The sequence below is a fragment of the Lampetra planeri genome, chromosome 23 (genome assembly GCF_965212315.1).
Source record: "Lampetra planeri chromosome 23, kcLamPlan1.2.h2, whole genome shotgun sequence".
Classification (NCBI taxonomy): domain Eukaryota; kingdom Metazoa; phylum Chordata; class Hyperoartia; order Petromyzontiformes; family Petromyzontidae; genus Lampetra; species Lampetra planeri.
In genome coordinates, this window is record NC_136129.1 from 10,157,497 (window position 1) to 10,182,009 (window position 24,513).

The 24,513-nt window shown below is 51.8% G+C and overlaps 2 protein-coding genes across 2 annotated transcripts in view; one reads left to right on the forward strand and one right to left on the reverse strand.

Moving 5' to 3' along the window:
• Nucleotides 1-24,513, reverse strand: part of TBCD (tubulin folding cofactor D) — a 119,023-nt gene that overhangs the window by 77,045 nt on the left and 17,465 nt on the right. The window contains exons 11-13 of the mRNA XM_078605216.1: nucleotides 23,621-23,681; nucleotides 22,909-22,983; nucleotides 13,863-13,957 (exon numbers count right to left, since the gene is read on the reverse strand). Of these exons, the coding sequence (XP_078461342.1) occupies nucleotides 13,863-13,957; nucleotides 22,909-22,983; nucleotides 23,621-23,681 (231 nt within the window). The remainder of the gene's footprint in view (nucleotides 1-13,862; nucleotides 13,958-22,908; nucleotides 22,984-23,620; nucleotides 23,682-24,513) is intronic.
• LOC144726478 (uncharacterized) lies at nucleotides 1,858-8,697 on the forward strand. The gene is made up of 3 exons (XM_078605217.1): nucleotides 1,858-2,250; nucleotides 4,609-6,280; nucleotides 7,632-8,697. Exons 2-3 carry the CDS (start codon nucleotides 4,776-4,778, stop codon nucleotides 8,647-8,649), a joined length of 2,523 nt encoding a protein of 840 aa, XP_078461343.1. The 5' UTR covers nucleotides 1,858-2,250; nucleotides 4,609-4,775; the 3' UTR covers nucleotides 8,650-8,697.

Sequence of the window (24,513 nt, forward strand, 5' to 3'; positions counted from 1 at the left end):
AGACGATCGTATAATTCGCATTCACTTGGCATGTATCGTGAGCGCAATGAGTCGATTTTAATCGGTGAACCACCATGTGCCTGGTAGCGCCCAACCTACTTCAAATGGTGCGGAGCCTGACATTGTAAACTTCGCAATGCCATCAGAGAGAAGGGTCACTCTCTCTCTCGGGGCCACGATCACTTCTGAGTTCCACTTCTGAGTTCCACTTCTGAGTTCCCGCCAGGCAGCACTCAGCTTTGCTATCCACCGCCCGAAGGAATGCATTCCCACCGGGCGGTTGCGATAGGTCGGGGCACGTGGCTCGAGTTACAAGTTCAACTCCCAGTTGGGGGTCACTTCAGTCTCACCTGGGTCAACACAATGACAAGTGCTGCTGTTGTGGACAAGCAAACAGTGGTTGTTCAATGAAATTACTGAACCCCCGCCATGGGAATGTGGAATTTCCCACACTCGTCTCGGCGCATTAAACAGGAGATGAGAGCGACACCCCCACGCTCCGAGGGGGCACGCGCCGCAGCGCTGGGTTTCGTTTTGTTTGTCTGCGGTTGGCCAGCGACGAAAGCTTCGCAGGAAGACGAGCAATCCGGACAGCGGTGACAGCAGCGCTCGTTATCACGGTAACACAAATGTGGCTATTGCCTGATATGCTAGTTGTAGTTACTGGCGAAACGTCGTACTCAGTTTGTAAATTTTGTGGATTTGCTCTCCAGCACATCGGTGTGCTGTACTAGTGACGAATTGGCATGTTCAAACCTTACTAATTGGCTGTGTCGGGTGGTGGCGGGTTTAACAATACATTTATATTTACGCGATCTAATCCATAACGATTCAAGGGACGAATTCAATTATTAAAAACAATTATAAATCATTCTTTGGTAACCCCATTGTGGAGAAGCGAAATGGCGGTCGTCCCGTGGATGGACTTGCACGTGCCATGGGGACGTGGAATTTCCCCCGCTGGGATCAGCGCCGTGAACGGGGGATGAGCGCCGCCTCCACTTCATTTAAAACTATAAATGAATTAGAAGTCATTATTTTAATTATTTCAATGTGGAGGAGAACAAGTCCCCACCACGCCCCCCCCCCCCCCCACATCGTGTCAATAACCAGGGGCTCTGACAACAATATTCCATCCTGTCGGGCACAGCAGGGTATGATGTTGTGTGTTCACATATCAGATGTCGCTTCTCGTACGCCATGCCGGCCAGTTGCGAGCACACGCCGCGAGTCCAATCAGCCAAGTAGATCAGTTTAAATCGTTATTTCATTTGGACAGTTAACGCGACTGGACACTGGGAAAGAATCATCTAACGAATATGACGAGGGCCAGCAATAAACACTCAGGAGAGAATGCCCTCACGGCAGTCGAGAGGTGGCGGATGACTGAGCGGAGGTGGACTCAGGGCGGTGGGGACCACACAACGATCTATGGCTGCACACAACAAACAGATCGAAGCATCAGCATGATCTTCTTGGTTTTTTTTCGGTAAAGTCACGTAGAAGGGAACCTTCTACGTGACTTTACCGAAAAAACCAAGAAGATGAATCCCTGCAGTCACGAAAGCTTTAAATCGAAATTCATCAGCATGATTTTGAGCAGCCGATTTTGAGCAGCTAACGATCACCGTGACGATAACAACGATGACGACAACACAAGGGGAGTGTGGGGCTCGCTGCTAATTTCGAAGGCGGCATCAGGTGACGGTGGGGGGCTGGGGGGGGGAGGCGGGGTGGGTGCGGAGCGCGCGCGGGGGTGGGGCGGATTTCTCAGTCAGGTGTTTTTGGGACTCGTAAATGTTATCGTAAATAAATAAATAAGCGCCGCTAACCGACCCGTTTGGGTTTGGGTCAGGCTGCCGCTGGTCTGGACTTGGCTCAGAGTCGGTGCGGAATCGACGGCGGCCAGATTGGACCGTGTCCTCATTATAGCCGGCGGGCCAAACGAGCCCAGTTCGGCCAGCTTTCGGCAGGTTTCGACAGACGCGAGCCCGCGGCGGAACGCGTTTCTTATACGACGCCACGGGATGCCGCATCCTCACTCGTCTCGAGAGGTCGCGGGCGGAGGGCGTGCGGTAGCGTCGAGCTTCGCCGCTGGGGCAAACGAGACCTGAAGCGTCGTGGATCGGCTCTCGCGCTCAGGAGCGCCTCCGCTACAACACCAGAGAGTCCCCCGGCGGCAGATGAGCCGCTTCAGCCGAGGAGTTGTGTTCCAGTTTTTTCACCGGTCCTTCAACGAGCCGTCGAGAGGTACGTTTGCCAGCGAGTTTAGATTTTGGTTTTGAATTGCATTTTCGCTTCAAGTATTCAGTTTTACTCGACAATATTTAATTTCAAGTGTTTAGTGCAACTTTTTTTCTGGAATTTTCCCGACGGCGTCTGCGTGTGCGTGTGTTTAAATACCACTCGCAACCAAATGAAGTTGGTTCAACGTAAGATTAAATGTTTGACGAGTTACTAAGTTAAGCTTGGATCTAAAAGTTACTTTACAACTTTACAACTCCGATTAGCTACGTATGGTGTGACAGTACATTAGTATTACATCAATTACATATCAACTACCTTATGAAAATAATGTGTTATAAGGGCTATTGCCCAAAACGTCGCCTATTATATGTTATATATTTTATATTTTTTTATTTTACGGCCATAGCGTTGAGCTGTTGTTGTCAGCTGTGCTCGTGCACCGCTGCCAACCCAGCAGCAGCGCCGTCACCACATACTTTGTTATAATGCGGACGGCAATTTAATCTTCGCATCATTTTCCGCTTGTAAAAAACTAAACAATACGTACAGCAACTCAATGAATTACCGTAGTTTGCTGTACGCAGTATAACCATCGCTTTGATACAACGTTTATAAAGTCGTGAAGAAGTGAAGATCGCAGGCACGAATAGCAGAGGCATGGAATTTTACAGAAAAACCGTGCCGCGCTGTGCGTCCCCGCGCGACGGTCAATGTTGCGCAGATCAGCAGCGCTGATCTGGTAAACTCAGGATCGGCGGCGGTGCGCTGCCGATCGGCCATTTGTTGCCGCGCCATGCCACAAAACCCACCGGTGTGTGAACGCACACACGTACGCACACACTCGCGTAACAAACCGCGTACGTCCAGCGCCGCCCGCCCACTACTCGTGTTCGCCGAATGACGACCACGAGCGGATGTTCTATCTCACGATAGCCGCGTGCGTGCGCGAGTAAAAGCCCCGAGGCACAGCAGCGCTGCGTCGCGCGACGGACAGTCTCCAAGGAATATTTGAATAAGCGCTGCCGGCTTGTATCTGTCTCTCGGACTAGATACTACGGGGAGGGACGGCGAGAGGGGGACAGGCAAGCCCCCCGCCCGGCCACTTTCATTCCATTCGGAATAACACCCGCGGCACAAGGAGGTCATTTCCAGGCTTAGTTCACGGTGGGCACAGTGGGTGGGGAGACAAAGCTGCGAGCGGGGTCAACGAGAGGGGACGGCAGCTCTTAACCTTGCACTAAGCGCCCCCCCTGTGGCTTCCGACGCATCATTCTCTGCGTTGTGCCAAACGCTTCCCTGTCACGCGTGCAACACGGTGTCTTTGGGTGTGGATATTGGCAAATCGGCGGTGGTTAAAGTTGTCCGCAAGCGCCGGGTTTTAATCGCCGTCAGGACAGGCAAGATTCTGCATCCAACATTGCCTCTGTCCATCCACGGGCTGGCTTGTACGGAGGGGTAAAGTGAAGGAACCTCCCGGGGGGTTTGAGTGGCGACATCTCTTTTCCTTTGTGGACACCCCCACTGAGTGCACGCCGGCGCTGACCTTTGCCGGGAAACGTCGCTGACTCGGTGGGGGTGGGGAGGGGTGGAATTCTCGTAACCGGAGCGATGATACAACTCTGTTTACAACCCTCGCCGTCAATCTGCCGCGCCGGAAGGAAAAGTGTCCACAACAGTGACCAACATGCAAATTACGTCCCTTTCCTCATAGTCAAGTCTTTCTAATTTGCATTTACAGAAGTAAAAGCCTGCAGCTATTTCTGGAAATTTTAATCTTGGCAAAACTATTCAGCACTCAAAGTTGACGTAATGTTTAATTGCAACATTTCGTGTGAACAACGTACGTGAAAAACCCTACGCTTTTGCGCAGCAACATAACCTGCCTTGCGTGTAATTCGCGACCAACTGATGAGAGGATCTGACCATGTGACGTAAAGTGTGACTCAGCGGCAGGGGGAGCGGCTCGCAATCGGAAGGTTTCGAGTTCACATCCTGGTCGGGGGCTCACTGAACCCATCATCCCTCCAGGGTTGATAGGAACATGGAATTTCCATGACTAGCTCAGGGCTGAGGAGATCAGCATCACGACCGCAATGCTGATTTGAGCAAAGAATCACTATTGACTTTCCCAATGAAAACGTTTCCTTTAGTTCGGCGAGTCGATGAGGAGGGCTGTAAACAAGAGTTTCAACATCGCTCAAGTTACAAACATTCTGCAAGAGTAAATGACATGGTCCGGCAAAGGTCACACGGTGATCGCACCTGAGAAGGTCTTGTCTCCCCCCCGCATTTGAAATAATGACCATAACCTCCTAACCCGCTTGTTTTTTTGTCGTTTTTTTCTCGCGTTTCCTTCCGCAGGCTCAAATCCCCCACCCGACGAGCGAATCACTGGGCGAGCGAAGCAACCGCGGGCGGAGAGCCACCGCGCGTCGCGACACCGCGCCTCTTACCCCGTTCGCACATGAGCTCCTCTCGCGGCCAACGCTAAAGCCGAGGCGACCGATAGGCCGGCGAAAGGTTCCACGATGACCAACGAAGACGTCGGCTCCAAGCTGGACAAGAACATGATTCTGTACAAGAACAAGATCCGAAAACCCAAGAAACCGCACTACATCCCGAGGCCGTGGGGAAAGCCTTACAACTTCAAGTGCTTCCAGTGCCCCTTCACCTGCCTGGAGAAGTCGCACCTGTACAACCACATGAAGTACAGCCTCTGCAAGAACTCGCTCTCACTCGTCAAGGAGGCGCTGGCCGAGAAGGCGACGGCGCGGGACGGCCTGTCGGGCGCCGACGCCAAGCTCGCGCACAGGCCCGGCAGGGGCCTCATATCGCGCAAGGGCGGCGACGTCGTGCTGGTGCCGGAGGAGGACAGCGTGCGGGCGACGGAGTCGGCGCGCGCCTACGGCGCGTTCAGCAAGGAGAACGAGACGGACGACGCCGACCGGGCGGGCGACGACGACGAGGACGACGAGGACGACGACGCGGACCGCGGGCTCGAGTCGCCGGACGAGGTCAAGCGGAAGCTGCTGGAGAAGGTCCGCCGGGAAATGCAGCCCGACGACATCGTCATCACCAACGTGTACTCCGTGCAGAAGCAAGCGCCGCCGCGCAAGGGCGAGGACCGCGCCGCCGAGCGCGGGTTCCCCTTCCCGTCGCCTGCTGCCCAAGCGGCCAGGGCCCAGGGGTTGGCGCCCCGACTCGCGGCGCCCTCCATGACGTGCTACCCTCCCCCGCCGCCGCCGCCGCTGCTCGGCGGCTTCGAGAGCCAGCGCCAGCAGCTGCTCTCGAGCCTGCGGGCCGGGCCGGCCCTGCTGGCCGCCGCAAACTACCCGAGCCTCTACCCGTATCTCGGGCCCCTGCTCGCGCACGGCGCCCAGCCGCCGCCGCCGCTGCCGCTGAGCTACCAGCACTTCGTGCCGCACCTCAACGGGCTGGCGGGTGGCACGCGGGTACCCGTCGGCGCCGGCCAGTTCTTCCACTCCCTGCCGAGCCTCCTGGGCCTCCAGGGACAACTCCGCATGCCCCACGTGGCGGAGGCCTGGCAGGACCTGCAGCAGCAGTACTGCGGCGGGGCCAGGGGCGACGTCAAGGCGGGGAAGCCGTTTGAAATCTCCAACCTCAGCCAGCTGCGGGGCAAGAAGGTTCCCACCGTGGTTCTGACGTCCAAATGCTGGCCGCACGGCAGTAACGGCTTCAAGCCGGACACGGCACTTCCGGATAACCACGCCGCCAAGACGAGGGCCGGCGGTGAGCCGCCCCCGAAGGTGCCGAAGCCGCCGCCAAAGCCGATGGTGGAGGCCCTCCCGTTCGCCTCCGTGCTGCCGCCGAAGAAGGACTCGGGAAAACAGCTGGCGCAGGCTCTGGACATGAGCAGGGTGAACGGCCACTCGATGGCGGGCAGCGCGCAATCGTCTCCCAGCAGCAGCAGCAGCAGGAGCTGCAGCGTGAGCAGCTTCAGCAGCGCCAGCCCGGTGGGCGCGGACGCCAGCCGCTCACCGCACCTCCAGTCCTCCTCGCCGCCCGTCAGCAGGTGGGTTCGCGAAACGCCGCCGCTAAACGCGGGCGAATGGAATTGTGAAGGCAGAGTGCAGCAGTGCGCTTCCATAGCCCTGTGGGCGAGCGGTCGCGAGAGCTTGGGGCGCTCAGCGACCGCGGACGAATGAATAAATGAATGACCCACATAGGCAGGTCCGAGCTGTGAAAGCCTCCACGAATGATGAACTTGGATTTACGTGGCCTTTCAAAAGTGAGGTGGGAATTATAAAACACCGTAATACAGTGTTTAATAGCGGGGAGGGTATATGCAAAGTGTCAGAGCACTCAGCCCGGTCCCATGTGATTGTGCTTGGGGAGGAGACAGCGTATACCCCATTGAGACGCGTGAAGTATCACACTTTTGGAAGTGACCTGAGTTCCAGCAACCTGAGTCTCCAGAAAAACATTTGAGGAACGCAACGTTTTAGGAACGTTTCCCACGTAATGATAATTTCGGGGAAAATGTGCATAAGGCGATTGTAGTAAGAAGGTGAACTGCATTAAAACGGCATTACCATACGAGAAGCATCACGTGGCATCTGGAAAAGAAAGCGACTACGTGAGGAGAGCGGTAGAGGCAATGAGAAACATTTTACAAAATGCGACAGAGAATGTAAACACTCTGCAGTCACGAAAGCTCCAAACGAAGATAGAATGTAAACAGATTGGCTTTAAAAAAAGGCAGCCAGAAAACATGAAACCACACACGGTCCAATCCGAGCATTTACAAAGAGTTTCATCGAAGCCGATTGGTACATCGTGATTCAAACATGGCTAAGGTCGGGATTGAAAGCTGGAGGCGGCCAAGAGGCCGAGTGATTCCAGAATCGTGGTGCGACCGCTGAGAGCGACGCCCCACCAAACGCGCTGCCGCCATTGCCGCTGCTGCTGTTGTTGCTGCTCGCTCTGGGCACGACGCATGGCGGGATGGGGTGGCGCGTCTCCCCGCTTGCGAGTGATTTGGATCTGGTTGTGGGCAACGCAGCGGCTGTGGCGGTACCTTGTACTCGCACCGGAGGCTTGTCCGAACGCGTTTCACTCCTGTCTGAGCGAGGCCGAAGGACGGACCCCGAATAGAGAGAGACTCGTTGTGTCGGCGGGTTGAGTGATTGAGGTTAAGCGAGTAAACAATCGTCATTGCCAAAATCGGCGACAACTGATTTCCGAACCTGTAAAAGTTGCCTCCCTACACTAAAGTGCAGTGACCAGCACGGCCAAAGAAGCCCCATGAAAGACAGGGCATGGAAAGGCCTCACATAAAGTTGTCTAAATAGGTGGTGTCCATGTTACAGCTTGTGTTCCTGCACCCGTAACTCACGAGTGCCCTTCCTTCCCACTTTTGACAGATCCCAGCAAGCCAAGAGGAAATTCTCGCTGCCGTGCAGCCTCCCTGTGCTGGGCCCCCACTGCGGGATCCCCCCGAGCGCCGGCCTCCAGCACAAGCAGCAGCAGCAGCAGCACAGGCCCGGCTCGGCCAAGCCTCCGGGGCACACGGACAGGCCGCTCAACTTCAGCGTCGGCTCCCTGCGAGATCCGACGGCGGGCGCCGCCGGCTCGTTCCACGGCGGGGGCAAGTTCGCGATCGATGGCGTCAACGCCGGCGCCATCGAGTCAGGATCCGGGCGCCCGCGCAGCGCCCTCGCGACCGAAAACGCCGACGCTCGCTCCGCCGAGGCGGCGGCGGCCGAGCTCCAACAGTCGGCGGACGACGTGGAAAAGGAGCTGTCGGCCTACGAGCGCGTCGCCAGGTCCATGTCCGAGGACGGCAAGCAGGGCCCCGAGGTGCAGGAGAGGCTGAGGAGGATCCGGCAGGAGCTGGCGAGCCTCCAGAAGGATCTGACCCTGGAGAGCCTCCAGAGGGACCGCGATGCGGGCGCCATCGACCTGTCGCGCAGGAACTCCGGCGAACGGCGCGCGGCGGATGACGCGAGGCCCGCGTGCGGGTTTCAAACGACGGCGGACGCCCGCAAAGCCCCCGCGCCGGGCGGCGCCACGGACGAGGACGACAAAGCAGCGGAGCGGAGCGACCCCACGCGGGCGCCGAGGTCGCCGAATGGCGGTGCCAAATGCCTCGACCTTCGTCTCAAGTGCGCGGCCGCGGGGAAGCCGTGGCGCGGTTTCGCCGGCTTGAACGGCGACGCGCAGGCGCGCCCCGACGCGCCCTCGCGGCGCCACGCCGGCTCCGTGGCGGCGGCCAAGCCCGGCGTCGTCGCCGTCCCGCCCGGCGACACAAAGAACCAGGAGCGAGCGGCGAGAGAGCACGACGGGAAGAGGAGCACGGCGAGGGACTTTGACTGCGATGACGTGGCTCCGGGCAAACGGCGGCACCTGTCGCGCGATCACTCGAGCTACCCCTTTGCGTAATTCGGGACTTGAACGGTATTCTGGGCCATCTCTAGGGGGAAGGGGGAAGGGGGAAGGGGCTCGGGACAAACCACACCGTGTGGGCCCCCCCCCCCCACCCGACGCCTTCAAACATCTCGCGCCGTGATGTCGAAGCGCGGGCCCCCCCTGGGGCACGGCACTGGCGGCATCTGCAGTCGTGGGTCAGCTAACTGGCGTGCGGGTCGTAGCGTGTGGGTCGTAGCGTGCGTGCGCCTTTGTTGGACACGCATGCCTCAGGTTCCCCTTTGAGAAAGGGAAAGGTTTCCCGCCCCATAGTCACGGCACCACAAAAGCAAAGGGACGACCGTTATTATTTTTGAGCGCGCGTTTGTAAATTGTAATGACAGCAAAACGCCGCAAATATCATGGAAAAGTTACGGCAGAAACAGTTTCGGCCACATAAAGATGCGATATTAAACACTGCAAAGTTACGGACGTTCAACATAGGCGGATTGGTTGTATTCCGTACACGTTTTTATGTATGTATGTATATTTCCACACGTTTTTATACGAATGAACGAAGTGGTTTATTGATAAGCTACAGCAGATTATTTGTATTATTTGTAGGGCTCGGTAGTGCGACCACGCGAGATGGCTCGTGAGTGGACAATCAGTCACCCTCGCTCCTCCGTGGATCAATCAAATCGCGATTGGAAGAATCCATTATTTACAACGTACTTCGGGTCATATCAGCGGTGGTCAAACAACGCCCATAACTGACACGGCGTGGAGAGGACTTTATCCAGCAGTGGATTGGCAGAAGGCTCGACAGCCATTATATATTTTTTTATCGATAAATAAATTTACGCTCAACATGACATTCGCCCCAATACACTGAACGTAACCGTGCAGGAAACAGGACAAACGATGGGGGGGAAACCACGCCGGGGAGTGAGACAAAAAACAAAATCGCGGATTCCCGGATCGAATCGCGACCACGCACGCACCGGGGTTGACAAATCCATCTGGCCACCGGGGAAACGAGGGCTGTGAATCACGGGAGGCTTAGCGTCTACGCCCGACCCCCCGCAGGTTCAGAGACTCCAGCACATTGCGCACTCGACGCAGGCCAGAGCCATGCTGTGGTTTAGTTGTCACACTGCAAAGCCGTCCGTTATGAGTCCACGCACCCATATCGAAGCTCAGGGTGGGCTCGTGATGATTACGAACGATCGGAAAGTTTATTCACGTGATAAAAATCTCCATTTGATCAAGAACGACATGATTTTGTGGCTCAATTGTTACCGTGTTCTCCAGATTATAAAGTTTGAGGTGCGTATTATAATCCGGCAGGTGTGTATGTGTGTGTGTATGCAGAGGTTAGCGCGCTGTGCTTAGAACCTGCCAACCCGGGTTCGATTCCCGCTCACGGCCAACGCCAGTGACGATTATCTGAACCAGTCCTGGGCCTCCCCAACGTCGACTCAGATAAAAATAATTAGTGCTGGGTATGGTGTGTAAGCATCGCCACTAGGGAGACAAGGGCAGCCGGGCGTGCTGTTGGCCACCCACTCCCTCGTGTGCCGTACCAGCCTTCATAGGTGCTTGCTAACAGCACTTGCCCCTACAGTCTGTTCAGGCTACACGAGGGATTTTTGCCTGTGACTTAATTGATACTGGCCACAAGTCGGGATGTGTCTTGTTTTCCGCAGCCCTCTTATAACCCAGGGAATACGGTAATTACAATTATTGCTGATCACTTAATGACATGACAGGAATTTGTAGGTGGTATGTTTACACTCACTGTAAACCTCAGATTGCTGCATGTGTATGTTACGGTTAATAAATGCAAACGCAAGACATGTTTTAAAGCTAAATTATTTCCAAAATGAAGGTGGCGATACTGCAGGTATATAGTTAAGCGTACGGACATCAGTAAAAATGTAAATGTACATAAAATAAATTATTTAAGTGCGTACACTGCTCTCAACAGCACTTTCCCAATCAAAAGTCGCACACAAGAGACATAAAACCTCGTACAATTCAGACAAATTACCAAAGGATTAACCAACTGCCAGGCTTAGATAAAGGTGGTCCCGTGGCCAATGATAAGAGCAAGGCAAGGACGGTCCCCCAACCCTGGATAAAAAAAGCCGGTTTATTATGTTGCACCGGAAGCTCCGCTGTGAACACGCCACACGGGACATCAACACCGCTCGGCAGCCCCAGCCGGTGGGCCCGGGGCCGGGTTCACGTCAGCCTCATAAGAGACACTTTTTAATTCGCCCCAAATGTTTTTTTGATGTAGGGCAAACAAAGCACAAGTAATCGATCGTGACACATCTGTAAATACAGCCGAAAACGCATTCTCAACGCCTGAACGATGTTAATCATAAAAACGATAATGCACTCGCTTGCATGTAGCATCATCTAAATAAACACGTCATCGTTGCAATGGTGAGAGGCCTCGTTCTTTGCTTCACATCAACGCAGAGCCGTCAAGTAGATCGGCGACCCACGATTCACTCGTTCACTCTGCTCGCCGGTGGGCAGTCGCCTCCTCAACACTCTCTTATCGCTACTACCGTGGTGACTATTCCCGTGAATTTCGCTCATTGATTCCTCTACCCACGCAGAGGACCCGAGTCTATCAGACAGACACTCACCATTCCATCTCACCCATCGCCACACCGCAGGGCACAACTCATTCGCTCAATCACCCACCACACTGCAGGGCAAAACTCGCTCACTCACCCACTCACTCACCCACCCACTCGCTCACCCACCACACTACAGGGTACAACTCACTCACTCACCCTCTCACTCACCCACTCACCCACCCACTGCACTGCAGGTCACAACTCACTCACCTACTCCCTCACTCACCCACTCACCCACTCACTCACTCACTCACCCACCCACCCACTCACTCACTCAGCCACCCACTCACTCACCCACTACACTGCAGGGCACAACTCACTCACTCACTCACCCACTCACTCACTCACCCACCCACCCACTCACTCACTCACTCGCTCACCCACTCACTCACCCACCACACTGCAGGGCACAACTCACTCACTCCCCTGCTCACTCACCCACAACACTACAGGACACAACTCACTCACTCACTTACTCACCCACTCACTCACCCACTCACTCACTCACTCACCCACTCACTCACTCACTCATCCACTCACTCACCCACCACACTGCAGGACACAACTCACTCACTCACTCACCTACTCACTCACTCACCCACCCACCCACTCACTCACCCACTACACTGCAGGGCACAACTCACTCACTCACCCACTCACTCACCCACTCACTCACCCACCCACTCACCTACTCCCTCACCAACCACACTGCAGGTGACCACACCTCTCTTCCTGTGTCTTCCCTCGCACTGCTCATCTTTGGAGTTCCCTTCCAACGTCTCTATTCCCAAGCAATAGCAACCTCGCTCCATTCAAGAGACGTGTTTATAACTGTCATATATTACAACTTTGACCGTGCCGTTTGTCGCTGGCCGTTTGATGTCTTGGGTCTTTGGGCCCTGCGCTCAGCCATCGTATTAAAATAAAATCCCATTTTATTGGATGTCAGATTTGTTTGGCGTTATTTGGGATGTAATTCCACACCTTCGGATTTAAATGTATTACATCACAATATAGTTTATTGTATGCGCATACCATCTGATTAATCTCAAAATAGCACGTAAACACACGCACGCATGAATCAACAAAACAATAACAGGCTGTACGCATTCTCAATCAGATCATGTCTAAGCTATTTGTAGCTCCGGCCATAATTAAACGAGTTGCAGTCCAAGATGTTAAGTTGTACACAATCCTGGGGGCATGTTAATGAAGCCAATGAAATGGGGTTCGCTCAGAATGAGCAGTCTCAACAACGGGGCTATTAACCGCAATCCCTCCGTGATCTCGGAAAGGAGCATAAACCACCGTCACGCAAACTCCGGCCATCCTCTCAGCAGCCAGATTTTGGCTGGCCATCGAACAAGGACGGTCACCGCATTGCGGCGCTTTCACATGCGCTTCTGCGACCGTCTGGAACGCTCTTCCTTCCGATATTAGGAAGCCACTGGAGCAATGCACTTTTATATCCAGATTGACAAACTAATTTCTTTAGAACTGCTTTTTGTGTTTAGTTTGTTTTCCTTTCCCTGAAGCTCCCGATTCGCACGGTTGGCTATGTGCGGTGCGAAATAAGTTCAACATACATACATACATAAATATCTTGGGCAAACGAACATTTGGGAAGAAAGGTGTGTTCCCTTCGGAAACAATGAGAGGCTCCCTTTCAAAACTCTTGCACGCATTTAATGGGACGGGCCTGATGCAAAATAGAAGCGCACTGGGTAATCTCAGCTATTGCTGCATAATTTGAAATATCATCCCTCTTGAGAGGCCCGTATGGCATGAAATGTTTACTTTGGACAGACGCGTGCGTGGCATTACACCGAGAGACACAAAGGGGAACCCGTGGATCGGAGAAAATATGTAGGTTAGCGACACCGATACCACTTGACAAGAAAGGGATATGATAATTGGTTCTTTACCCTTCTATCTGGCAACAAAACTGACACCTTTTTACAAGGAGTCATGTTTGCATAGACCGCAATACCTGCAGTCATAATACAAACAAAAGAACATAACTCTGATAATGTGCACTGTCCTTAAAGTTGAGTTGTGCACCTTTTGGCGTCATCTGGTCCAACCCATATGAGACTAGGCTCTAAGGAAAGCTGTCTCGGGTGTGGATCAATCAACTTTAAGGACAGTGCACATTATCAGAGTTATGTTCTTTTGTTTGTATTATGACTGCAGGTATTGCGGTCTATGCAAACATGACTCCTTGTAAAAAGGTGTCAGTTTTGTTGCCAGATAGAAGGGTAAAGAACCAATTATCATATTTTTACTGGCAAATGAGGTTCCCATAGTGAAGAAAGGGATAGAAAGAGTCTGAGAAAACGTCCAATCAAAGGGAGATGGAACCAGCAGATTCAGCTGGTGTGCAGGCGCTACGTGGATTATTACATCGCAATATCGTGAGAGATGGAGATGGCTTGGGGATGATTTCATCCAGCAATATCTGCTGAGGCATTGCACCGACAGCCAATGCCTGCTGTCTGGGTGATCACGACGACGACAATGACATTGACATTGACAATGATGATGATGATGTGAACGAGCGCGCTCGTGCGTGTGTGGCCGACGAGCTCTTACCGTCGGAGAGGCGCGAGGGCAGCAGGAGGCCTCGGCGGCCCAGCTCGGCCAGCGCCAGACAGCCGCCGTGCCACGCCTGGTTCGTCTCGCCAACGCTGGCGGGGGTTAAACAGATCAAAAGGTCAGAGTCGAAATAGTTTCCGGGCTCAAAAGAGCATTGAGGCAGCGCTCATTTCCTCTTTACAGCCCTGAGCAGCCAGTGGTGGAAATTCCACAAAGTGGTATTCATTTTTTTATCGACCTGACAGTGATGATGGGTCCCGAGTTAACCCCCAACCAGGATTTTAACTCACAACTCTTCCCATTACGAGCCGCTCGCTCTCTCCCGCGGAGCGGCCTGGCCGGATGAAACCGATACATCGGTGGAGTTGTCTTTTACACCGTGCAAGGGCTCGCTCGGACCATGAGCCTCTTTTGTAAGAGAGGCCTGTTAATTACAGCGCTCCCATTATCTATACAAGTCTATATATACGTCATGCTCTTGGATGACCACCACATTTAGCCAGAGACGCAAATAATTGTTGCATTGCTGAGTGACAGGTCATATTCACGTACATATACATGAGGTTGTAAAGACTATTCAGGAAATAAATACATATTGTTAATTATTGTTACTATTACTAGGGGTTCTATGCAAAATATCAGTACAGCACAGTGGCTTCAGCAGAACTTCCTGCATGGAAAAAAAATCTGACTTTTAGATGAAGACAAACGCGCGTGATGAATGTGTATCGAGCACTTGTGTCTACCAGGATGGTGATGATGGTGATGATGGTGATGATGGTGATGATGGTGATGATGGTGATGATGGTGATGTGGTTTCATCATGATGATAGCAAGGATGAAGTTGATGGCAAAGCTGTTTGATGATGATGATGATGGAATCTCTCGAAGCCGGACTAAATTCGTGGGAGAGCCTTTTCTGCCTATAGTGGATGTCTGGCATCCTGGAAATAAATTACCAATCGCACAATTCTCTCTGTGTGCCATGTCCAGTCTCAAAGATGTTGGCCATCGAGGACATCCTTCCATTTAACTCTGCCCATGAGATACTCCTCTGAGTTCAAATCCGATCGTTCAAATTGATTACGTAGCTTAATTCACTGTCTTCTCCAGCCTCTTGTGGCACATAGAATTCCCCGGTCAGACCCCATACACATTCAGTCTCTTGTATTCTGATTGCACGTCCAAGAAACCTAACTTGACGAATACATCATTCCGAATACATTATTATAAAACCAAATACGTGCTTACTAAAAAACTTAATTTACATGTACAAGCAATTAATACTAATCTTTCAATTTACAAAAAATGCCCCCCCCCCACGTCCCCCCCACCACAGTCGTCCATTCCCCAGCAGCGTTTGCCGTCGTCCTTGCTCCAATCGTCATCATCATTTGCGAACGTTCTTCCAAGCCCCACCCGTTTAGCGCCCGTCTATTCCACGTTCGACGTGGTGCCGTTTGTCGCTGGCCGCTTGCCGTTGTGCCACCCCCTCCTTCCCCCTTGGAGCCCCGTGCTCAGCAACCGTGATTTTAATAAAAATAAAACACAACAAAAAAAGATCACAAAGGGGAAACTTTTATAAGTGCGGCCAAACGGTTCCCCTGCCCGTCGGCCCTTGCCTGCCCCGTGCAGGTCCACTCCAAATGGGTCGCTTTATGCGCTAGTAAAAGCCATATTTTCCACGTGAATGAGCTGACCTTTCTGAAGCCGGTCGTCAATTACTGGCAATTTACGAGCCTATCGCCGAGATAAAGATCGGCGCAAATTGCGTAAGCCCTGCTTAACATACGAAGGTAGCGCTGCAACTGGCTGCACTGTACCGGGAGAGGTGGGGGAGTGACACAGTAACCCACAATGTGCTCTTGAACCAGGGACCAGAGTTCGATTCTTGGCCACGGTCAACATCAGTCTTCATCCTCTTCTCATAAGTATGGCTGATGTTGCCTGTTCTGGATGGTTACCAGAGTCGTCGAACGCTACAGGAGAGTTTTTAATTGTCCGTCTGTGCATCGAATGTCCGCATCTAACGTCAGTGGCAGGTAATGCTTGAACACATTCTAGGCCTCCCCGTGTCTTCACCAGCAGAGAACCATTTGAGATAAAAATCCGGATTAGCTAATCATTATTTGTTTTGCGCCGATTTTATTTGCTTCACTGCTCTACTCTCTTTTCATGTTATCGCTTTTGCCATTTTGGTGAATTGGGTGACACTTGGAAATGTGAGTCAATGTCCTGGTCCCATCGAGTTCTTGCCCGGTTGAACAAAAGTAAATTTGGAAATCGCAGCAGGCTACTGCGTCTTACAATCTGCTACGGGGGAGTGTGTGTGTGTGTGACTGGATTTTTGCTCGCCGATAGCATTTCCCCCAAAAGTTCTTGCTATGGCTACACAAGGGGAAACTTTGTCTTTGTTTGTTGACCAAATTTGTGTGTAACTTTATTAACGTCAGGCCCAAGTTTGGGGGTGCTGCGTACGTTCCGGAGCGTCTTTTCATCCGGAGATCACGGTACGATAACGAAGCCCTCCACCAAACCATTGGCGCCTTTTGTGAATTTATTTATAGTTTCGTACAAACTTTTTTTTTTACCTTACCTGCAGCTATGATCATTTGGAACGAAGGAGCAAAAAATATCCCTAAGTCAATAATTGCCCAGGGTATGTAACAACTCGAGTCACGGCATGTCAAAATGTAGCCCGCGTGGATTAGTGTCGCAAATATTAATATAATCAGAATAGAGTATAATTTAATGCATCTGGCACGGCGTTAAAACACACATTGCATTTATCATCAGGAATGCACATCCCACGCCTCAACTGAAGATGCCCGCGCAACTTTAAAACGCGCGCACACCCAAAGGGGCAGCACTTAAATTGCCACTCGTGGTAATGTGTGAAAGCTCCTATGCGCGATATTTAAAATAAAATCGTGCAAAGAATGCAATACAAAGTGCTTTACAGGACTAAATGAAGCCACTGACGCAATGTAAACAACAACAAGAATGATACATTCTTAAAAAATTACATCACATTATAATGAACGAAAAATATAATAAAAATGCACAACAAAACACACAATAAAAGCATCCCAATTAAAAGCCAATCTAAAAGGTATCTTTGAAGATTACTCTTCCAAGTGCGCGCACGCTTTATCCCACCACACTTGACGCACCGATGGACTGAGCCACGGTGCTCCCTCATACACCTGCTGGGTGAACGGACGCGGACGGATTTGATCAACGTGCACCACTGTTTTAACGTCTGCACCGGCGGGAGATGGAATCTCCGGGTTTGCGAGTCCGGTGTGCGAACCGGTGCGCCGCAGCATTCCCGACATAGACTGGATTGGATTTTTTTTGTTTGTTAAATCCGCATTGTTCTGTGCTGTCGTAAAAATCACCGGACGCATTGGGTATGTGTGTCCCAACAGGGCGAGCACGAGAAGTGGGAGGGGAAAGAAAACACATCGCAATTTTCTCCCCGGGGGCCTGCGCACATTACACACCGACCGCGATGCAGGTAAGTTACGGCCCTCGTTCCAAGTTTTACGAGAGCGGATCAAAAGCTTTGCACCGAGCAAGGCAGATAAGACACAAGCCGCCCCGGGGCTAGTTTCTCCCCCGCGGGCCGCCGCCAGGGACCATCAGCGGCGAGCCCCCGTGCCGTGGCCGAGAGCGAGCCGCGAGCGTGCCCATCGTGGAAAATGGGGAGCCGTGGCGCAGCGGTTAGCGCACTGCGCGACAAAACTCCGGGCGGCCAGAGTTCAATTTCTGCTTACGACCGACAACAGTGACAACGAATATTTGAACTGGTCGAAGGCTCCCCTAGGTCAGAGCAGCCTTAAATGAGTAGCTAGTGCGGTATGTAAACATCAGCACCGGGGAAACAAAGGCGGTTGGGCACGGTGTTGACCACCCACCCTCTTGTGTGCCGTGCCGGCCATCACAGGTGCTCGCAAATAGCACTTGCCCCGAGAGTAAGTTGAAGGCTATACGGGAGATATTTGTTTCGTCTTTGCCGTGAAAACATCTCATTTAGAGCTGGGTTCTTCAATTATTTGAGTAAGCAATTACTCTCTTTATGATCAGTTTGATTATTCATCTACTCGGATAACATGAACGTATTTGGGGTGGAAAAAAAAATCTCACTTCTGTTCCCATCAAACGTCATCACTGGAAGGGAGGAGATGGGCACTGCGATGACATCGTCATTATCGGCCGCGTCACGCTGGGCGTGGCTTGTAGGGGTTTGTCACCTTCAGAAGGAAGGGATGTCGGGGCAGTAGGCAAATTTTCAAGGGGCCCAAGTAATCGATCAAGTCGATTGCAATGTTTTAGTCGAGTGATCAACTTAATCGTCGCAATTCTAATCTCAATAGACCAGACACAGGGAAGGGCTGTACTACACGAGACAAGGGGTGGAAATAGTTTCAGGAGTTGAGTCCCTGACAGTCCTGGCTGAAATTAAGCCCTCCTTATCATGCCAGTCACAAATGTAGCTGGCATGTGTCATGTTTGTGATACGTCTAGATGTATCACAATAAATACCATGGCTATTGTCTTGTAAAGAGAGACCTGGGTGGTGTAGTACCTGGATTGTGTCGCACCTGAATTGTGTAATACCTGGATTGTGTCGTACCTGAATTATGTAATACCTAGATTGTTTAACATGACGCCACTGCAGCGATGTCACTGCGGCACACTTGAAGGTGGAGAGAGTTGGACATCCTGGGAGAGTGCAGCCCGCGTGTGGATCCACAAGGGACCTTTGTGTTCCGAGTCCCCGGCATGTTTGTTCACGACGTAATAACTATCGGCACTGGAAATAAGAAATCAAGGGGGATACGCCGGGATCCGCCGTGGTGGGGGACGACCGACGACATGGGAAAAAGTTAACTCCGGAGCGGAATTCGAGCGGAGGCAAAGGAAAACAGCGGAAGAGAGCAGAAGAGAGGAGAGCGGCGAGATGACGTCACAGAGTTCGGAGGTCACTGCCGGACTGGAACTACTTAGGAATGGTGGTGGCCTTCTCCCGGCAGTGGGAAGCGAGCGGGCTCACAACGACAACAACAACAACGATTGGCATTCTTGGAGCACACTCCCATCAGTTTGTCCAAATGGCATTGCAATGCATCTGTAGAAGCACGTGAGTTGCAACAAAGTATTATTTTAAAATTAAAACGTGTTTTTTTTACGTTAATATCTGAATGAGGGCTAAATATTAGAGGGTGTCATAGTGCTAAGCAAGAGGTAATGTTTCATGCGCAGGCATCGAAATTGTAATTAATTTCCCCGGACGCAAACAGCCGCATCGTAAAAAAAAGTTCCATTAAGTTGCTTCTCCAGTCTGCAGCCCAAGTGCTTTTAAATTCCTGCGTGGGCTGACTGCACTTTACCATCTTGAGACCAAAAAAACATCAACGCAGAAACTCGGCCACGAGCATTCTACGCAGCAATTAAGATACGAATCTGCTGCCCCGCCACAAAGTTTCCCAGCTGCACGAGGAAGGGTGACATTAGAGAAGACTAAATACAGTACAATAACAAACTAAACAGCTGACACACTGGAAGCATCACAGGTGGAAACGACGACATCCGAGGGCCAGATGGAAAGACCAGGACCAGGTGGATAGACCAAGCAGACAGAGTCTTGGCACAATGGGATCTAACCATTACGACAGCAGAGAAGGCTACGAGAGGTGGTGGGAACGCATGTGGAGATCACGTACGGAAACGCATAATTCCAGCTGATGAAGAGGAAAATGAACACGAGTGTGCGGAACCTTTTGTCAGTCACTGCTGGAAGGTCTCCCCCACGTCACATCAGGGTCGTGGGGATTGGTTTGACCATACTTCCCCACGTTGGTTAGTGCAGGTTGCCGAAGTGCAGGAGACGTAGGCATGGCGGGCATGTAGAACGGGCTCAGGGAATCGCTCGCCACTGATGTCAGCTGTGGCTGGGAATTGAACTGAGGGCCCTGGGGTCATAGTGCAGAGCTCTACTCCACCGTGTGCATTCCATGTGATAGCCAAAGAAGAAAAGAACATGACTGCAGGTCCCTATGAAAGTTTAAATTAATTAACATTCAACTTGAACTCCGAATCATGCGAGTTGCAGATTAAACAAATAACCTCCCCGGCATGTTCCTACATATCCTTATTGCGTCAATGTCAAATAAATAGCGTGCATGGGTTATTAAAAATGCAGGTATAAGTACATAAGTAAGAAATTGAAACACCTCTTAAGCTCGATTGTGAAATCGTAGATCGTATAAGTTACCGCATCGCAAGTGCTATAAACATTACAACATTTTGATGGATGGAGGAATCTTCCATTCAAGTAAAAATTATGCTCTTTCTTGACATTTATTTTGTTTGTACAAGGCAGAGCCCCACACCATCGTTCCATTTTCATAATGTTCAAACAAACGGGGCATCGAGATGGCCCATTGCAAAATGACGCATTAGAACAACATCAAAACGCCACCATGGCGGGAGCGTCACAAGCGAGTCACACGCAACTCACGAGGTTCGCAATGCGCACTGTGATTAATGTCAACAGCCTGCGTTAGGCTAAATAAACCCCCCCCACTCCCCCCGTGGAATTTGGGTGGTCCCGATTCTGGTCATGTGAACGCAGAAATCCATTCCTGGGGTCGTTGCCGCCCGTAAGAGTCATCTCGTCTCGTAGGGTCAGTCAACAGGAAAGCACAAATAAGGATGGCTCTGTCAAGCGTGCCACGGTGGCGAGACGTTAACTACCTCGCCCGGTATACAGAAGGTCGTGGGTTCGATGCCGACCCTGGTGATGCCGACCCTGGCGATGCCTGTATATTTGGAGTGTGCAAGTTCTCCCCATGGTGGTCGTGTGGATTCTTCTTCGGGTCCTCCGGTTTTTCCCTCCACATTTAGAATCAACGTCACCACGCGCTGAGAGTATTTGGCTGCTAAGAATTTGCGCACGATAAGCCACTTCCTTGAGCTATCATTTGTGGCCAGGTCGCTTCTAAAAAAGAGCAATATAGCTCAGTGGACCTTACCTGGTAAAATGAAAATAGCACAGTTACATACAGTAATGTGCAAGGCACTCTACCCACCTGCTCAAGCTCAACCAACACTCTCGCAATGCAATGAAGGTGGTGCCATCTCTAAAATGAGAGGCTCATTAAAAGTGCTGTTTAGTGTGCGGCACTCTCTGATAACGTACAAGAATGTCGTTTAACCTAATACACTTAATCAACATCATAATAAGCCACGGTCAATCCGTCTGACCTCCACGACGCTCATTAAGCACAACGCTCCTTACCGCTCATGTAATGCCCATGGACATCACGGCTCTTCTTTCAGCTAACCCCCCCATAAATCCCCTTTTCACCCACTCACTCCACGTGCGAAAATCCTGGCCACGACTACCTCGGACCAGCACAGACCAGTGGCACCGTGGCCAGTTCTGGCTGGCCAGCTCTGCACCACGACCAACCCGGACTCCCAGGGCACGAACATGTGACTGCTATTTCCCCCTATCCCCCTCCCGCTCCCCAGCCTGTTACGCTAATGACCGTGCGCCGTCATACGAACGGGCGTGCGGCTGCCAAGACCGTGTGTTAGGAGCGCGTAGGATATATTCCAGGCTTCACAGCCCCCACAACGAATTATTAATTAACCTTCATACGGTCACGTCGATGGGGCAGCAGGCTGCTGGGCTTGCGGTCAGAAAGTCGTCGGGTCGAACCGACCTCCTGGCACGACAGCCGAAACAACGATGCAAGTTTCTTAGATGCCCCTCTTCCCCCGCCCCGGCCTCTGTCCACCCGGCAGCGTAAGTGGACTCACCACGGTCAGTCGATGGACAAGTAAAGTGTGGAAGAGTAGGCCAAGATAACCTCCAGATGGGCTCTCTAGAGTTTGCTCCAGAGAGAGCTACTGCAGGGCTGCACCACTTTACAAACAGAATGCGGTAAAAAGAAACACAATCGTGAGTATGGTACGCAATGTACACTGATACTCGGGATGAGTTTCGGATGTTAACATTTTGTATCTCTTTCAGACTCTCTGATCGCTTCCATTACCTACCAATTTCATATCTTCGTGCCAACGATGACATCACCCGATGTCACGCAGCATTAATTTTGTCGGCAAAAGCGCGTAAGTGACATCACGAAAGTGACGTCACGTTCTTTTATGTCAGGTTATTGGATCAATCCCAAGCAAATGCTTTTGTCGGATCGTCCAAAATGTCATACATCTAGGCACGAGTTGGCGACTGTTTTCTTGGACTAATCCAAAACTCGGGAACACATCGCTAATAAATGCGTGTGCTTGTGAGCATCACAGCATGCAGCGTAATACGTTGCGCTTTCTAATGTCAACAAATTGGAAACATGGCTTATGATGAATTTAGACACTGATTTGTCAACAGCAGTTTGCTTATGGCACAAACACAACTGACCGAGGCCCAGAGGTGACAAGGCACAATCCTGCTTGATCCCCTTTCCCATAAATACATCATCATCAAAACAACAATAATTGACAGACGTTTGTCAATACAATACTCGACTTCGGCCTTCCCCCATGCTGTGTCAGCTGTGGGAGGGTTGTTTGACCGTACTTGACCACGCTGGACCGGTGCCAGCCGGCTTAGATTTCACGAGCCACTGATGTCAGCCATGGCTGGGAATTGAACGCAAGTAGCCAGGTAGCACGGTGAGCTAATCACGGAACCACCGCTGTTCCCCATGAACAGTCACCACCAACCACCATGTTCAAAAGAGAGGTGGGATACCCCCGAAAAGCCATACCCAACACAATGCAAAAATAATTACAAAGATGACGTTGCCAAGCTCCGCCTAACACCTCCCATCCAGCGGCACGCGTGTGTACGGAGGAGGGGGACTTTTTTTCATCAACCATTGTCGTGTTACCCGTTTAGTGGAGCTATGGAACCAGTGCGGCAATGGATCGCTTCAGTGATCTGCGAGTCCGACCCTGCACGCGTGCAGCAAGTGTTGCGCGCAACATCGGTGAGCAGGCTTCGTAACGGTACCTGAAACACTCCAGGATGGACGCCACCACGTCATCAGCCAGGTCCTTCTGAAGCCTCCCCGTCACGCGTCCAATCCTGCCACAAGCAACAACAAAACACGTTTTCCACCGGCACATCCGAGCCGAGCCAGACCAGGGCCCTCACGTTACTACGGGTGCTTTTTTTTCACTGGCAATTTGCCACGCAGAGCCAGAACCACACCGTGATACGCTGGCCTCACGAGAAGACACATGAATCTACCTCGGGGCCAAGCAGGGCCAGGGGTATGGAGAACAAAGCATTTGTTGCGCGTGACGTCAGTGCCCCATGTTCCATTCCTATACTTTGCACTCCGGACTGAGCATCTGTGAAAAAGAGCTTTATAGCTCGTCGGATTCCTCCAGTGTAAATCAAGATTTAGATTCTGACCATGAGGGCACGGCTCCTCCGCGTCATCTAAATGCGTCTCAACACTTTCGGCACGGCCTCAGCATAGTAGCTCATGGGCCAGAGTGAAAGCTGGTACCACTGTGGGTAGAAAAACTTTAGCCGTACTTTCATGGCTAAGGAGTGAATTACTTGATAACCCCTACTCATCTAAAATTGCTATCACATAATTCACAATTATCGGCTATCGCAACGAGTTTCGAGTAAGTGCGACATCCTGTGGGAAAGTTTGATTGTTTCTCAAGCTGTCGAGGTGCATTGGGGGGGGTACGCGATCAAAACTCACCCTTTGGCAGCCGACCACCTAACAATGGTGTTCTTGTCTTTCAAGCCAGACAGCAGATGCTCTGCAAAGCACATGCCGGAGAGGAGTGCGATTATTTAACCGACGTGTAAATCCACATTTCTAACACGAAGCAGGCTTTTCGCGATCGACGTTATGATGGCGTAATTGGGTTTTTGGGTTGGATCGCGAAACTAAAATATTGTGTCGTGAACCCTCCACCACCCGACGCAGCCAAATAGTCGAGTTGCCACACGATGAAGCAACACGGCCAAGTTGATCACCGCTTCAACAGCACCGCATTTAACAACTGGGTACGAGACGCCTCACTGGTAGTTAACACCGCCAGCGTCATCACGCGGTTGCCAAAAATCTGAAAATGTCCTGGAGTCGTGCTATGACGGCAAGCAAACGGCGCCCCACCAGATGGATTCCGGCAAACAATGGTAGTGACAGAGAGCCCAGCACAAGCATGCGTTTCATTATTTTTTCTTTCCAAACCAGATGAGGATATCTTCATAACGCCACTGGTCACGTCACCCAAAGCATTCGCAAATGTCACTGGAAATGTAACGTGTCTTAGGGCTGTCAAGTTAGTTTACATTCCGGGGAAATCAAAACGATTGTGCTCCACGTGAAGAGAAAAGGCCAAGTCCATTACAGACAATTACATTGCGACGGGGGCAATCACTGAAGTGAAATGGCAGCTCTGACTGTGGCGGCAGAAAGAAAAAAAAACGCCGGCTCATCGAAAAACAGCCGCTTGCGTGAGCGCGCAACACCGTCGCGGCACCGTAGCGGCACCGTAGCGGCACCGTAGTGGCACCGTAGTGGCACCGTAGCGGCACCGTAGCGGCACCGTAGCGGCACCGTAGTGGCACCGTAGCGGCACCGTA